We start from the raw sequence: 13,912 nt of genomic DNA on the forward strand, positions 1-13,912 counted from the left end.
TGTCTTTCTCCCTGCACAGGTCATCGTACAGGGCGACCAAGGCAGATTCAGTACCATACTCAGGTCTGAAGCCGGACTGAAATGGGTCCAGATAATCAGCTTCATCCAAGAGTGCTTGAAGTTGTCCCGCCATCACCTGCTCCAACACCTTGCCCAAAAACGGGATGTTGGCCACTGGTCTATAATTAGTGGCCATCTCTGGATCCAGTGATGCCTTCTTCAGGATCGGTCGGACTACCAACTCCTTTAAAGGGGCAGGTACTCAGCCATCCCTCAGAGAGGCGTTAACCACTTCCAAGATCCAGGTCCCTGTCCCGTGCTTGGTGTTGTTAATTAGCCAAGATGGGTAAGGGTCCAATAGGCAAGTGGTAGGACATACTCGTCCAAGCACCTTGTCCACATCATCAGGCCACAGTAACTGAAACTCATCCATCAATTTTGGACCAGACGGCGACATTGGTATCTCCCCAGAAGCCTCTGAGTCGCTAGTGGAGTCCAGCTTGTGACAAATCTGAGCGATTTTCTCCCTAAAATGCTTGGCGAGAGACTCTGTCAGTGGGTGGTACCGGATCTTTCTTAGGGCCAGGATGAACCAGCCCTTGTACCACCTGAAAAAGCTCCGCCGGATGGCATTGTGAAGAGGCAATGGAAGTGGAGAAGAATTTCTTCTTTGCTGCCCTCACCGCCACAGCATAGGCCCGATAAAGGGCTCTTAAGTGTGTTTGGTCAGATTCATCCCGTGATTTCCTCCACCTACACTCTAGACGTCTCCCAACCCGCTTCATCACCCACAATTCAGGTGTATACCAAGGGGAAGAGTGGGCTCTGCCCGGCAGGAGAGGATGCTTAGGAGCGATCGTGTCAATAGCCCTGGTCATTTCCCCATTCCATAGCTCGACCAGTGCCTCGACAGGAGCACCAGCCTTGTCAGCTGGAAATTCCCCCAGGGCCTTCAGGAATCCATCCGGATCCATCCAGCTCTGGAGGTGGACCCACACAATCGGGTCTGCACCCTTACAGAGGGAAAGGCCGCTCTTAAGCACAAACCTCACGAGGAAGTGATCTGACCATGACAGGGGTGTCAGACACATATTCCTCACCCTCAGATCACCCTCTTCCTGCCCCGTCAAGAGAACCAGGTCCAGAGTGTGTCCACGTTCATGGGTCGGGCCTGTGACATGTTGAGACAGCCCCATGGCCGTCATGGAGGCCATGAAGTCTGGAGCCGCCCCGGTCAGACCAGTCTCGGCGTGGAGATTGAAGTCCCCCAGGACCAACATCCTGGGGGTCCTCAACACCAGGTCTGAGACGATCTCCATCAGCTCAGGCAGGGAGTCTGTTGGGCAGAAGGGTACACGGTACACCAACAGAATTCCCAGTCTGTCTCAGTCGCCCTGCACCAAGTAGAGGCACTCTAGCCCCAGCCTTGAAGGGACTGAAAGCCCCGTGAGGGAGATGGAGGCTCCGTAAACCAAAGTAACCCCCCTCCCCTCCCCTCCAGGCATGGACAGTGCTGAACTAGATACCTGGGCGGGCACCATTTGGGAGAGGGCAACATCCCTCCCCTCTCCCGCCCAGATCTCTGTTATGCAAGCCAGGTCGGCCCCCTCATCCACAATCTGGTCGTGGATGAGGGACGATTTATTGTGGACTGACCTGGCATTAAGCAACAGCAGCGTCAGGCCCAGGGGGCGGTTGACTACCTGAAACCCTCTGGCTGGGGGTATAACCAGAAGGAGGGACAGGTGTCAACCATCTTTCCCTCCTTCTACGCGGACATGTTAAACCCCCACCACTGTAACGTCCATTGCCCACTACCACCTCAAAGGTGGCGCCCACGTGGTCCCCAGGTAACTCAACCGCCGACATGGCCAGGATCGACTCCATAAAAACAAATTAAAATACAATAAAAATATTAAAACAGTATACAATTCCCCATCTACCCCCCGATATAAAACTCCACCCACTGACAGAGTCTCTTGCCAGCCCAGCCCCTGCACAGCCACAAACGGCCACAAATGGCGGCAACCGCCCTTTGGCCGTCGCCCTTTGGCCGCTGGCCCCAGGCTGCGACCGGCGAGTTAAGCTGGCATTCACCCCCGCGCCCTGCCCCAATCCGGCGTTGCTTTCACCGACGCCGGCAGGGGGGCACAAGGATGGATGCAGGGAACCTTTAAAATATTGGAACTTTAAAATATTGGTTAAATAAAAAGGTCTTGACCTGGTCCCAAAAAGCATATAATGACGGCGCCAGGAGGACCTCTCTAGGTCCTCTCTTTATGACCTCATCAAGAAGGTAGCTTTTCTACAACTAACATGCTATAGAAATTAGGTGAGATAATGGTACACATCCATCAATGCATCAGCATTTTAACAGTTAATGGTGCCATGAAAATAATGAAAATGAAAATGAAGCACTAACCAATCCTGACTTATCCACCTTGGCCTGTTGTTCCTGGTACTTTTAAATAAAATTATTTTTAGTTCACTTCTAATACTGGAATGTAGGGAAAATGACTAGGGCAACCCAGTGCAGAGCGGTAAGGCACAAGAGGGGAGCTTACTGTGAGTCAGATTAAAGTACGACCCCTGGGGTCACTTGCATGGATGACAGTCTGGCCTCATTTTGCCTGAGCATGAATCAGTTTTTAAGGAAAACTGCTAACAGAAAGAGGTAACAGTGAAGGAGCTTTTATGCAAAAATTGTTCTTTTGGCATGGATCATCTTGATAGAGAATCAAGAAACACATTCCACTGATTTGTCGTTTCACTTGCAGATTTGTCAAGTCTCAGTTTTATCACTGGTTGGAACTGTGTAAGACCTTTCTGTTGGGCTTTCTTTGGGGCCATGAGGATGGTTAATAAGACTCTGAGATATGCTGTTTGTTATGTTTTAAATGTTTAAACTGTGTTAAATCAATTTTATTTAATACACATTTAGAACATGTTGAGCTCATGCAGGGAATCATCAGAACAAGGCAGACCAACTTGAAGGAGCTTAACAGAAGGAAAGTTCACTTACCATTTTTAGCCGTTCTGTTTCTAGAAACATTGCCCGATTTGTAATTTCAGGTTGAGAAGGCTGTTCTGTAACACAAAGAAAAAAAAAAACAACCAAAGTGCAAAGGTTTTCAAGAGACAATCATTGAACTATGCATATTTTTACAATGGTAATCTGAGTTGCACTTGTTTCACATGATTCTTTCCTACACTAGTATAATGTTCATGCGAGAAAACAATACAAAAATGGTCAAGTGTAACATATGCCTATTTCACTTTTAAATATATACGAAAGTAGCCACAGGAAGGATTGCCTGGGATATTGTTCAAGTGCAACACCATGTTTTATGCTACGATGCTAGCTGATAGAGATGATAGAGAAGTACTTAGACATTAAAAATGGAGTGGGTGGGGCAAAGGTGCATGGTGAGAGAGAACTGCAAAAAACATACCATATGACATATTTATGGGAAAAGCACACGTTAATCCTGAATGTCTCTGGTTTGAGAATCTTGGGTAGCAGGGCTAATAAAGGCATGCCTTAGGCCCTTCAGGAGCCCACAGGATGGATAGCAATAGATCTGGAAGACCAATGGCTTGATAAAACAAAACACTGTATCTTACAAGCCTTCCAGTTACAAGGAAGCAGCTATATTGGCTCAATTTGACATCCATGATATATTATAGTTATATGTTTTAATGCAATTGTAACTGACAACCTGAAAAGAAGGACAAGCTTGATGTCCTTGTCTCACAGGCAAACTGTTTCCTGAGCCCCCACATCTATGGCACTGGGATGTTACATCTAATTTGCTACATGCTGTATCTCCAAAGCCATGGTCCTATACATGTGTAGACAGAGAAAACACCTTCAACTGCCATCATGCGGAGAACTGGAGGTCTTTTAAACACGCATGGGGTTGAGTCCTAAGTTCTCCTAGCATAGAGATATTCCACTTAAAATGAATTGTCGGCTATTTATCTGGGGGCCAAGTGATAACATACCAAGCAAACAAAAAGTAAGAACAAAAATAGGAGATTAATTGTGCAGATCTATATGCCCTTTTAATATGTTTATATTTTTCCATTATATTTTAGTTTTACCTCATTGTAAAATTTTAATATTATATAAATCTTAACGTAAGTATAGCTAATGTTGCAACTGAGTTAAAGAAATTTTAATAGTTTAATAGTTCTGTTTTAATTGATTAATTTGATTTACACACAAATATTCCAGATTAATGATGGAAATGCACATTTCTTTATTTTTAGATATAGTTTTCAAAGTATCAACACTGGAATTAAAAAGGGGGATTCTGAGAACATCAAATAATACCTTCCACCCCAGAGAGAATACTGAGTTGATGCCTCATGTTGTACTAGCTGATGATATTCAAGTGCTCCATAGAAGCCACTTGATGCATTATATAAGCAGTGCCATCAAATTTCCTTCTGTTGCTCTCAACAAAGCACTACATTCTTTAAAAAGCACCCTCACTTTATTCCTAAAATTGGAGCCAAAGAATATAATCCTGAAATAAAATAAGACTTTGAAAATGCCACATGGCTACAATGCTGTAAAATAACACAATCTAGTTGCCTTGTAAGGTGGGTGGCAATTTAATTGTTGAAATCATAACTAATGTAAATGGCCTGTAAATTCTGCATTTCTACTGGGATAAACTCAAAGATATTACTGAGGAAGACATATGGTGGAACTCATTTGCTCTTTGACGTATCCTTTGACTGTAATTCAAAGTACTTTACCTGCAAGTGTGTCCCACTGAAATCACTAGGGATCACTTTTGAATTAACAGAAGTTTGGCTATTTATATTTATTATATAAAAGATCCACACTGCATAATAAGATGGAAGACAAAGAAAATATGTGATGCACCTGCTCATTTAAGCTTTTTACTGAAGAAGCAATAAATTTAAGCTCCAGAAGTCAACAGCATTAGATTAGAGCTGCTAGAAATTTCAGCAGGCTACTTAACTCTTGATTTAGAAGCTTACAAGAATACAGCTTTGTACATTTAACTAATAGTGACAGGGAATATGAATGGACATGAGGAAAGAGGATGCACTTTGGAAGGTGCACATGAAATTGTAGACAAGGTTCACCAAGAAAGATGGTTGACAGTGAATGAACCAGTGGGTGCTACAGGCAAATGTTAATGGTTCCACAAGCCAACACAGCTTGGTAGCTCACTGTGCTAGCCCATTAGTTCAGGACTGGGGATACAACAAGCTTCACAGAAATGTCTCCAGGGATACATCTGATTTTCAGAGAGCCAGCTTTTTGGGTTCAGCAAAAGCTATTGTGAACTGCATCTGTGGATGCAATTTATACACTTCAGTGAGTAAACATATGGCATTGCTAAGAAAATCCAGATTTCTCCCTCCTCAGAAGCTATAATGAAAATTAATTTAAATTTAAAGCTTCTGAGTACCTTATTTAATGTGCAGAAAATTCCAAATGTTAAGAGCTTTTGTTCTTGCTAACTCAGCGGAATTACTCATTCATAATAATCCTTCACTGTGCCAGTAAACTGAGCTTCTAATTGTGTGTACCAGAAATGCTCACTATATGAAATATTGTTGTACTAAACTGTGAACTGGCACTTTAACATATTACAGTGGAGCTGTAGAAACACCTGGAAGAAAACTTGCACAGAGAAATTTGCTTGAAGGATATATGCAAATTCCATCTATTTTGTTTATACTTCTCCTTCTCAGATATTATAGTAGAAAAGACAGATAGAGAATGTTGACCAGGATTTAAATATCTTTGCCATTCAATCATACTATAGCTTACATTTTAAAACGTGTGTATTGGAAGCCTCAATCTGACCTAAAAGGCTTGTCTGGAAGGTAGGATGGAGTTTCTGTTTAGCGTTCAAAATTTTATTGTTTCTGTAAACAATATTTACTTTTCTTGGTGTGCTGTTTGCTAAAGGAGAGACTATTCTAGAAAAACTTGAATAAATTCTGGGTAGGCTTAAAAAAAACCCTCTCTTTATATCATGATCAACCCTATATTTGAGGACAAAATGAAAGTGCTTCCACGGCCTGATTATTATTTAATCTGGTTAAAGAGTTGGGAACTTTTCTGCTATCTTATTGATATGAACTTCTTGAAAATGCTGATTGAGAGAAAGCAATTGTCAAGGCTTCACATTCCTGGGCATGCTTCTAATTTGTTATCTGAAAATTATTTTTCTCTGCGGTGTTTCATGCAAGCTCCCATACAGAATTTTAGTTTTAAAAACCTGAAAGATGAATTGGATATGCCAAATATCAACTGATGTCAGAAATTATCTGTTTATTTAACTTATATCCAACCCCAACCCCCACCCTAGCAAGGAACTGGGATCTGCTTATATAGTCCTCCTTCATTCTATCTTCACAGCAACACTGTGAGGTATCTTCAACAGAGACTCAGAGACTAAGAATTTCTGTCAGTATGCTTGTTGGCATGTGTCCATAAATAAGGAATCCTGTGGCTATGCATATTACATATTATTACGCATATTGGCCATTTGGAAATCCACATTGATCCATATTGCAGATCAAGTCAGTGCTTTCTATAACGTCCAATGCTACTTTAAGCAATGGGCATTCACAAATGTAAAAAATCAGAATTACTATACAAAAAGATGCTTCGGCCAGCTTATTCTTAAATTTGCCCTCATAACAAACCTGTGAAATAAGTTGCTTTTTTCACATTTTATAGAACCAATGCTGAAAGACAATGACATGATAAAGTTTCTCTGATCCATGGTAGCAATATTACATGAGGGCTAAAAATGAGTAGCTCAGTGAGCTATCCTGGAACATTCTTGCATGAATGGCTTCTTCATACCTCTGTTCGTTTGGCACAACGGTCTCAACAGAATTTATAAGCATGGAAGCATTTGAAAGGCCTGATAAAGATAAAGCCCTGATAAACTTCCCAGTTGTTGGGAGGTCTTCAAACTAATTCCACTGGATATACTTAGATAACCTAAGTACAGAAAGATCTGAAGAGAAGCATGGACGTTAATCAGTTGGGAGGGAATTGAGCTAGGGTTTGTGGGCAACCCTATTCCTTTAACTCTTACCTTCAGGTGTACATTGAACCTGAAAATTAATCCCTGATTCAGGTCTAGCAAACTAGTTGATCATCCAAGTATTCCCAGAAACTGCCTATTTCTGTTAAAACTTTGCATGTATGATAAGATATATCTACAACATTTAAATCTAAAATACTGAACCTTTCATCGGTCTTTTGTGTGATATTGGAATATTATTTTATAATGGAAAACTCCATTATACACTTGGTCTTTCAACAGTTTAAGTGATAAAATTTTCTGGGTTTACTTGGTGTTGAAATTCCTGGGATGTTACTCAATTGATGATGTCTCTGCCTTCACAGGCCAGTACTGCAAGACCTGTGCTTTTCCCCTCTTCTGCCCACTGGCTGTTTCCAGTAAGTGCCTGGACTCTCCCCTTGTAGATACATATGGGAAAGGAAGCACACCTGGGAAATGATGTGCAACTAGAGCATGTATGGCAGGAAGTAGTGCTACAGAAACAAAGAAATACATAGGATAATTTTTAGATGTGTTCACACTTAACATCTCAACAATTCTTGCAGTTTTGCTTATCTATATGAATAAAAATGTGTACATAATAAACCATGCATTTACATTCTACTTTCTTGGAGCAGAAACTCCTATGCATTTACTTTTGGACATAAATTACTAAAAATTGTATTATATGATGTCCACACACAAAATTAGGCCTTTCATTTATGACCAAACAACCAATTTGCTAGGAATTCTCTAACTGAAAGGCACAGACTAGTGAACAATATTGCTGCTACAATAATTGGTACTTACTGAACACCTTGACTATTGTAGCCTGTTCAAGGATATTGTTCTCCGTTATAAGCATACATACAAATTTCTTTTCATCACCAATTCTAGCATTACTAATTGATAGGGTATAATTTTCTGAGAGACTTAATCGGTCTTTGTATTCTGGCACGTCGTCATATTGTACAGTTTTTTTGGTTGCAGATCTGAAAGCAATAAATGTTGAAGCCTTGTTTGCAATTTCCTAGAATTAAAAAAGAAAGGAAAAGTTTTTAAAGGACTGTTATTAATGGTCATTCCCATCTAATACTTTTTTAACAAAATGTACAACACAAATTAGGAAAGGATTAAATTATACTGAATTTTCAAAGGTCATTGGCAACCATTCATTGACATGCAATACAGCTATGGATAAATATTGTAATGAGATTTCAAAAGACTGGATTCTAAGTGATACATAATAAGGCTATTAAATTGGCAAATTTTGGAATTGTGGCTCTGCAGGATCTTAGATTATGAAATTGTGTGTTACTCCAAAATATGCATAGAGTACAGGTGGAAGTACTTCACTCTAAATGTCAGACCTTCTCTGTCTGTCGGTCGGTCTCTGTGTGTGTGTGTGTGTGTGTGTGTGTGTGTGTGTGTGTGTGTGTATGGCATGACTACAAATAACCATGAGTGAAAGGCTTGGCACCATGAAGTACTGGAGAGCACTGGGATATTGTACACAAACAAAGCACGCTGATAAAGTTCTCTTCAGCCAGCTTCAGAAATTAACTTGAGTGGCTCTTAAAACTTTTAAAGCAGGGGTGGGAAACAGGAGGACATCGGCTGAATATGGCCTGTAGAACCTATGGACCCAGCCTATGGCCTCCCCTCCTCAGCCCCTACCCCACTGACCTCATGACAATGATACTTAGAATAAAGGTCCAGCTTTCACACATTCTGGCAGGAATGAAAATCTCTAAAAGCCAAACTGAAAAAAGAATTGCAACATTCTACCTCACCCTTTCTCCTGTGTAGCAGCACAGTAATAAGTTGGGGGAGCAAGAATCTCCTTGCTTCCTTCTCACTTGCGTGCCACCACTGCCTCACTACCGACCTTGGAAGGATTCAGGAAGTAGAGGGAATGCCTCAGCCGGAAGGCCAAATTGTCTCCAGGTATGCACCTTAGAAGACACACGCCAGCAGCAGGCAGCACCACAGCCCAAAGCAAGCACAGCCACCTGGCTGCTGGCATGCAACCCAGCATGCTTTTATAGACCCCATTCACATGCACGTATAGACTCTCAGGATAGTAGAAGGGGCCATGAAGGCCACTGGGTCCAACCCTCTGCTGTTGCAAGACACCAAGTTACACCATTCCACTCAGATGGCTGTCCATTTCTCTTTGAAAGTCTCTAGTGTGGGAATATAATCTATTCTCTCTCTCTCTCTCTCTCTCTCTCTCTCTCTCTCTCTCTCTCTCACACACACACACACACACACACACACACACACACACACACACGATGCAGCAGCTCCTAACTTCACTCACACATAACCTTCCCAGATTGGAAAATGCAAGTGGTGAAGGAAGGCAATGCAATGGTGAATTCCAGGAATGTTCATCAAGGTGGCTTGCCCAAGAAAGGTAGACCTTCAGGAAGACAGAACAGGAGGGGTGTCAATGGACCCTTCTTGGGCTTGATGGGGAAGCATGGGAAACTCAGCCCATATGCCAGGTGTCCTCATCCTTGCCTTAAGGGGAAAGGAGTAAGGTGTTTAGGGAATGGGTTTATAGGGAAAGGGGCTCTTTTCCAGTACTCAGACTGACGTGGAATGTAAACTGAAACATTTTTAATTTAGTTAGGAACAACTCAGTTTTATTTCCACCAGTCAATTTCACTGTTTTTTTCTGCAAACATGATGAATAAAGAATATACAGGCTGTGACTATAAGGGAAATTCAAGAGCTACACAAGGACTCCCATAAATGAAACAATTTCTCTAGATATGGGGTCAATTTTATTTGGAAACTGAAAAAATTGCTTTGAATCTGAGCCACTGAGCTGTTGTCAGAAAATTTACTTGCAATTTAAGCAATTATAATGAACTGCTCATTTCTAAATTAGGTTTACTTCCTTAATGAATATCATACTATTATCATTACATCTCTAGATGCTCTGCAAAGTATTTTTGTACCTGCTGCTAACAATACTTCTTACACGATCAACTATCAGACATTTACCTAAATCACTTCACTCAAAAAGTTAATATTCACTGAAGGCTTCTAGGTCATGACATTGTGCAGCTTCAGAAATGCAGCTGCACAATGTATAGACTCAGTTATATCCACTCCACCTGCATTTTGCAGTTTGTCAGGCTTCTATTTCTTTTGTCCGCTCCCATAATCAGATTTTTCAAAAAAACTCATATGCACTTCTGAAAATTCACCCCCACCCCATACACACATCTATCCAAGATGTGCATCTTTATGCTTTAGTCTATTTGGAGAAATGTATATTTTTGCTCAGTTTTTATCTTTCATATTTTTGAGGACTAAATTTGTGTAGAAATTAAGAAAAGCAGAAAAAAGTGGAGAGTAGAGAAATGGTCCAGAAGTGCATGGAATTTTTGTGATTCAGGAAAAGCCAAGCAGATGCAGCAGTGATTGACTGAAGTCACAAAAATGTGAATTCATTTGATGAGAATTTCTCTGAAACTCCTAGTTGCAGCAGTAACACATTTATTTTTATGTAAGTCTTTTGTGGACTACGTTTTTCAAAAAGACCACAGTTATTGGAAGAACGAGTTGTAAAGCCAACCAGAATTCCAATGCAATAGAAGGTATCACCCAGTCTTATTATTATTCCTGTTTAATTTCCTTATATGATTGTGACACTCCCTACCACAAGATATTGTGAAAGGTGCTAATTTGGATGCTTTTAAAAGGAAAATGAGGTTTCAACTAGTTTCAACTTCATTTTTCTGATCTTGTTCTTCCCTGTTTTGTCTGCGTACCTCATCTTCCTTCCAGACTCAGATCCTGCCTTACAGTTCTTCATGCCCATATATACCTAGAGTCCTTATGTAACACAAATAGTACCACTGATCACAAAAGATAGTATTAGCATGTTTGGGGAACTCTGACAGTTTACAGAACAATTAAACAATTAATGTTCAACAACAACAACAGCCGCAGCAGGAACAAAGGGAACACTTTCTCCTCTGAAACAGTCCAATATGGCTGACACCATTCCATGCACTAGATGTGGCATGGTGACCACTGGTGGGAGTAGGAAAGGAGAACTTGGGTGGTGGTGGTGGTGGTGGTGATGGAATGGACTATCCTAGAAGAAGGAATGGCTGATTGACTGGAATATTCAACATGAGTTTGATGCAAGCTACTTGTTAACAACAGGTAAAGGAGGTGTGGGCTGCGGAACCATCAGTACGCTGATGATACCCAGCTCTACCTCTCATTTTCCACCAATCCAGGTGAGGCAGTGGCTGTACTGAACCGGTGCCTGGCCGAGGTAATGGGCTGGATGAGGGCCAATAAACTGAAGCTCAATCCAGACAAGACGGAGGTCCTGTTGGTTGGCGGATCAGGCTTTGGAGAGGGTGAATTGAACCTTGTCCTGAACGGGGTTCCACTCCCTCTTAGGGACAAGGTCCGCAGCTTGGGAGTGCTCCTCGACCCTGAGCTTTCACTGGAAGCTCAAGTAACAGCAACGGCGAGGAGCGCTTTCCTCCAGCTTCGGCTGATTTATCAGCTGCGCCCCTACCTGGAGTACGACTACCTCGCGACAGTGACACATGCGCTGGTGACTTCCCGTCTTGACTTCTGTAACGCGCTCTACATGGGGCTACCCTTGAAGACGGTCCGGATACTTTAATTGGTTCAAAATAGAGCTGCCAGGCTGCTGACGGGGACTGGACGTTATGCTCACATGACTCCAGTTCTCCGTCAGCTTCACTGGCTTCCCATTGAAGTCCGGGCCCAATTCAAGGTGTTGGTGATGACCTATAAAGCCCTAAATGGCTTGGGTCCTGGTTACCTGAAGGAGAGCTTACATCCATATATGCCCAGCCGCCCCCTGAGATCGGCGGGAGAGGCCCTTCTCCAGGAGCCCTCCGTGAAAGAAATTAGGAGGGTAAGTACTTGGAGGAGGGCTTTCTCAGCGGTGGCGCCTAAGTTATGGAATGCGCTCCCCAGAGAGGTACGCCTGGCGCCGTCGTTATTTGTTTTTTGGCGTCAGGCGAAGACCTTTTTCTTCAAGCAGCATTTTAAATGTTAATATTATTGAATTTTTCTGGCCAGGGCGGCCTATTTTATATTGTATATTTGTAATTTATTTTAATGTATATATTTTAAAATGTTATGATGTTTTAACTTATTTGTTGTAAGCCTCCCTGAGGCTTCGGCGAATGGGGCGGCATAAAAATGTTTTAATAAATAAATAAATAAATAAATAAAATAAAGCAGTGTATTTGTTCTATACTGTTTTTCCCAATATCTGAAGGGGAAAGCTTCATTAATTTTACCATAGTTCTGCTGTGCATTCCCTGAGTTCAATATGTACACCCCATGCACCTCAGATGCAAAATGAAAAAGTCATTGATTTTATGATCTTGGCTCACATTGCTCCAGCAAGCCTAAAATACATTAGTGTATGAAACAAGCCTGAATGTTACAAAAATATAGTGCCATGTTTTCACCACATTGAAGCACATTCTAGAACAAGTGCACAAACTTTTCCAAAATGACTAAGGTAATAGTGATGCCTCATTCACCTTAATGCACACCTATATAAGTGCTAGATGCCCAAATGCATATTCTCACAACACATTTCAGCTAGACTTTCAATTGTATGGCACATTGTCCTACACTGAGATAATAGCAATAATTACATATACTTACATATTTCCATTTTCCAAACATAAGGTCATTAGGAACTTCTAAATGGCAAGGCAAAACAATGGTATCTCCATATACTGTGTTTACTGTGTACAAGCCAAGTCCTATTAAAAGAGAAGGGAAAGAAACATTGAGCACTTTGTAGAGCTTAGGGAATAATTTGTCTATGTTTAAAATGATTTCTTGTCTTCAAAATCTAGCAAATGCATAATTGATAAGAAATAAGCAGGTGGTAGTAAGTGGCATAGCAAACACTTTATTCCTTTTTATACTTTCTATTGACCTCAGAGAAAGATTTCTGTATGTGCCTTTGAAAAAGGTGAGATTAAAGTTGGTGATACTGCTGTGATGGTTTTAGGAAACATCGAGGTAACATGGCCACCATAGCATGTGGTCTAAGAAGCAAAACTGCCCACCCCAAGCCACCAATGCCTGCCTGGTATACCCAGGCAAATGCTGGGACCATGGGCATATGGAGGGACCACCATCACCACTTCACCAAGCCCATGCACCTTCCTTCTAATTTTAATGTTGGCGGGAGCACTGCCCAAGAAATTAAATCTGCTTGCACAGCTGCTGTTTTAATTTTCCCAAATGCAATGCCAGGAATACCTAACCCACCAGAACTCTATCAGTATGCATAAAATAGCCAGGAGAGGCCAGTATGAGCCCTTGATAGCACTACTAAAAAGAGCACAGAGCCCATGAAAACAGACCTTCTGTAGGCAATGGATTATGGGAAGTAAAATGGCTGCTATGGCTGCAGTTCCCGTCATAAGGGACATCATTTTGCTTAGGACCTCCTGAAATTTCAATACCCCCAGTAGCAGTGCTGGGGTACAACATGTTTCTGGGTTCATTGGGCTTAAATAACATGGACAGTAATATGTATTGGAATGACAAGAAATGAAACATTAATTAAATGAAACTCTTCAATCTTGACCTCTGTGTAAGATCTATGCTTAGTCACATTTACTGGTTGACTCTCTGAAATCATGGGCAATGAAGGTAGTCATGACTACTTATAAATTTCGTTCAGTCAACTGTAAGTATACCCAAACCTTTCTTCATCCCTTGATCTTTAACTTTCTGTCAGGTTAACAGTGACTAATAAGAGTAAAGGCAGTAACACATCTCAAAATCAAGAGAAA

At 41.5% G+C, this 13,912-nt stretch overlaps 1 protein-coding gene across 4 annotated transcripts in view; it reads right to left on the reverse strand.

The window, feature by feature from the left end:
* ALCAM (activated leukocyte cell adhesion molecule) overlaps positions 1-13,912 on the reverse strand; it is a 143,478-nt gene that overhangs the window by 34,374 nt on the left and 95,192 nt on the right. For all 4 annotated transcript variants that reach the window (XR_006415823.1, XM_044441457.1, XM_044441454.1 and 1 more), the window contains exons 2-4: positions 12,765-12,865; positions 7,884-8,103; positions 3,023-3,087 (exon numbers count right to left, since the gene is read on the reverse strand). Coding sequence is in view for 3 of the 4 variants with exons in the window: in XM_044441457.1 (XP_044297392.1) it covers positions 3,023-3,087; positions 7,884-8,103; positions 12,765-12,865 (386 nt within the window). In the remaining variant the exon portion in view is untranslated. The remainder of the gene's footprint in view (positions 1-3,022; positions 3,088-7,883; positions 8,104-12,764; positions 12,866-13,912) is intronic.

The sequence above is a fragment of the Varanus komodoensis genome, unplaced genomic scaffold, assembly GCF_004798865.1.
Source record: "Varanus komodoensis strain SLA01 unplaced genomic scaffold, ASM479886v1 scaffold4, whole genome shotgun sequence".
Taxonomy (NCBI): domain Eukaryota; kingdom Metazoa; phylum Chordata; class Lepidosauria; order Squamata; family Varanidae; genus Varanus; species Varanus komodoensis.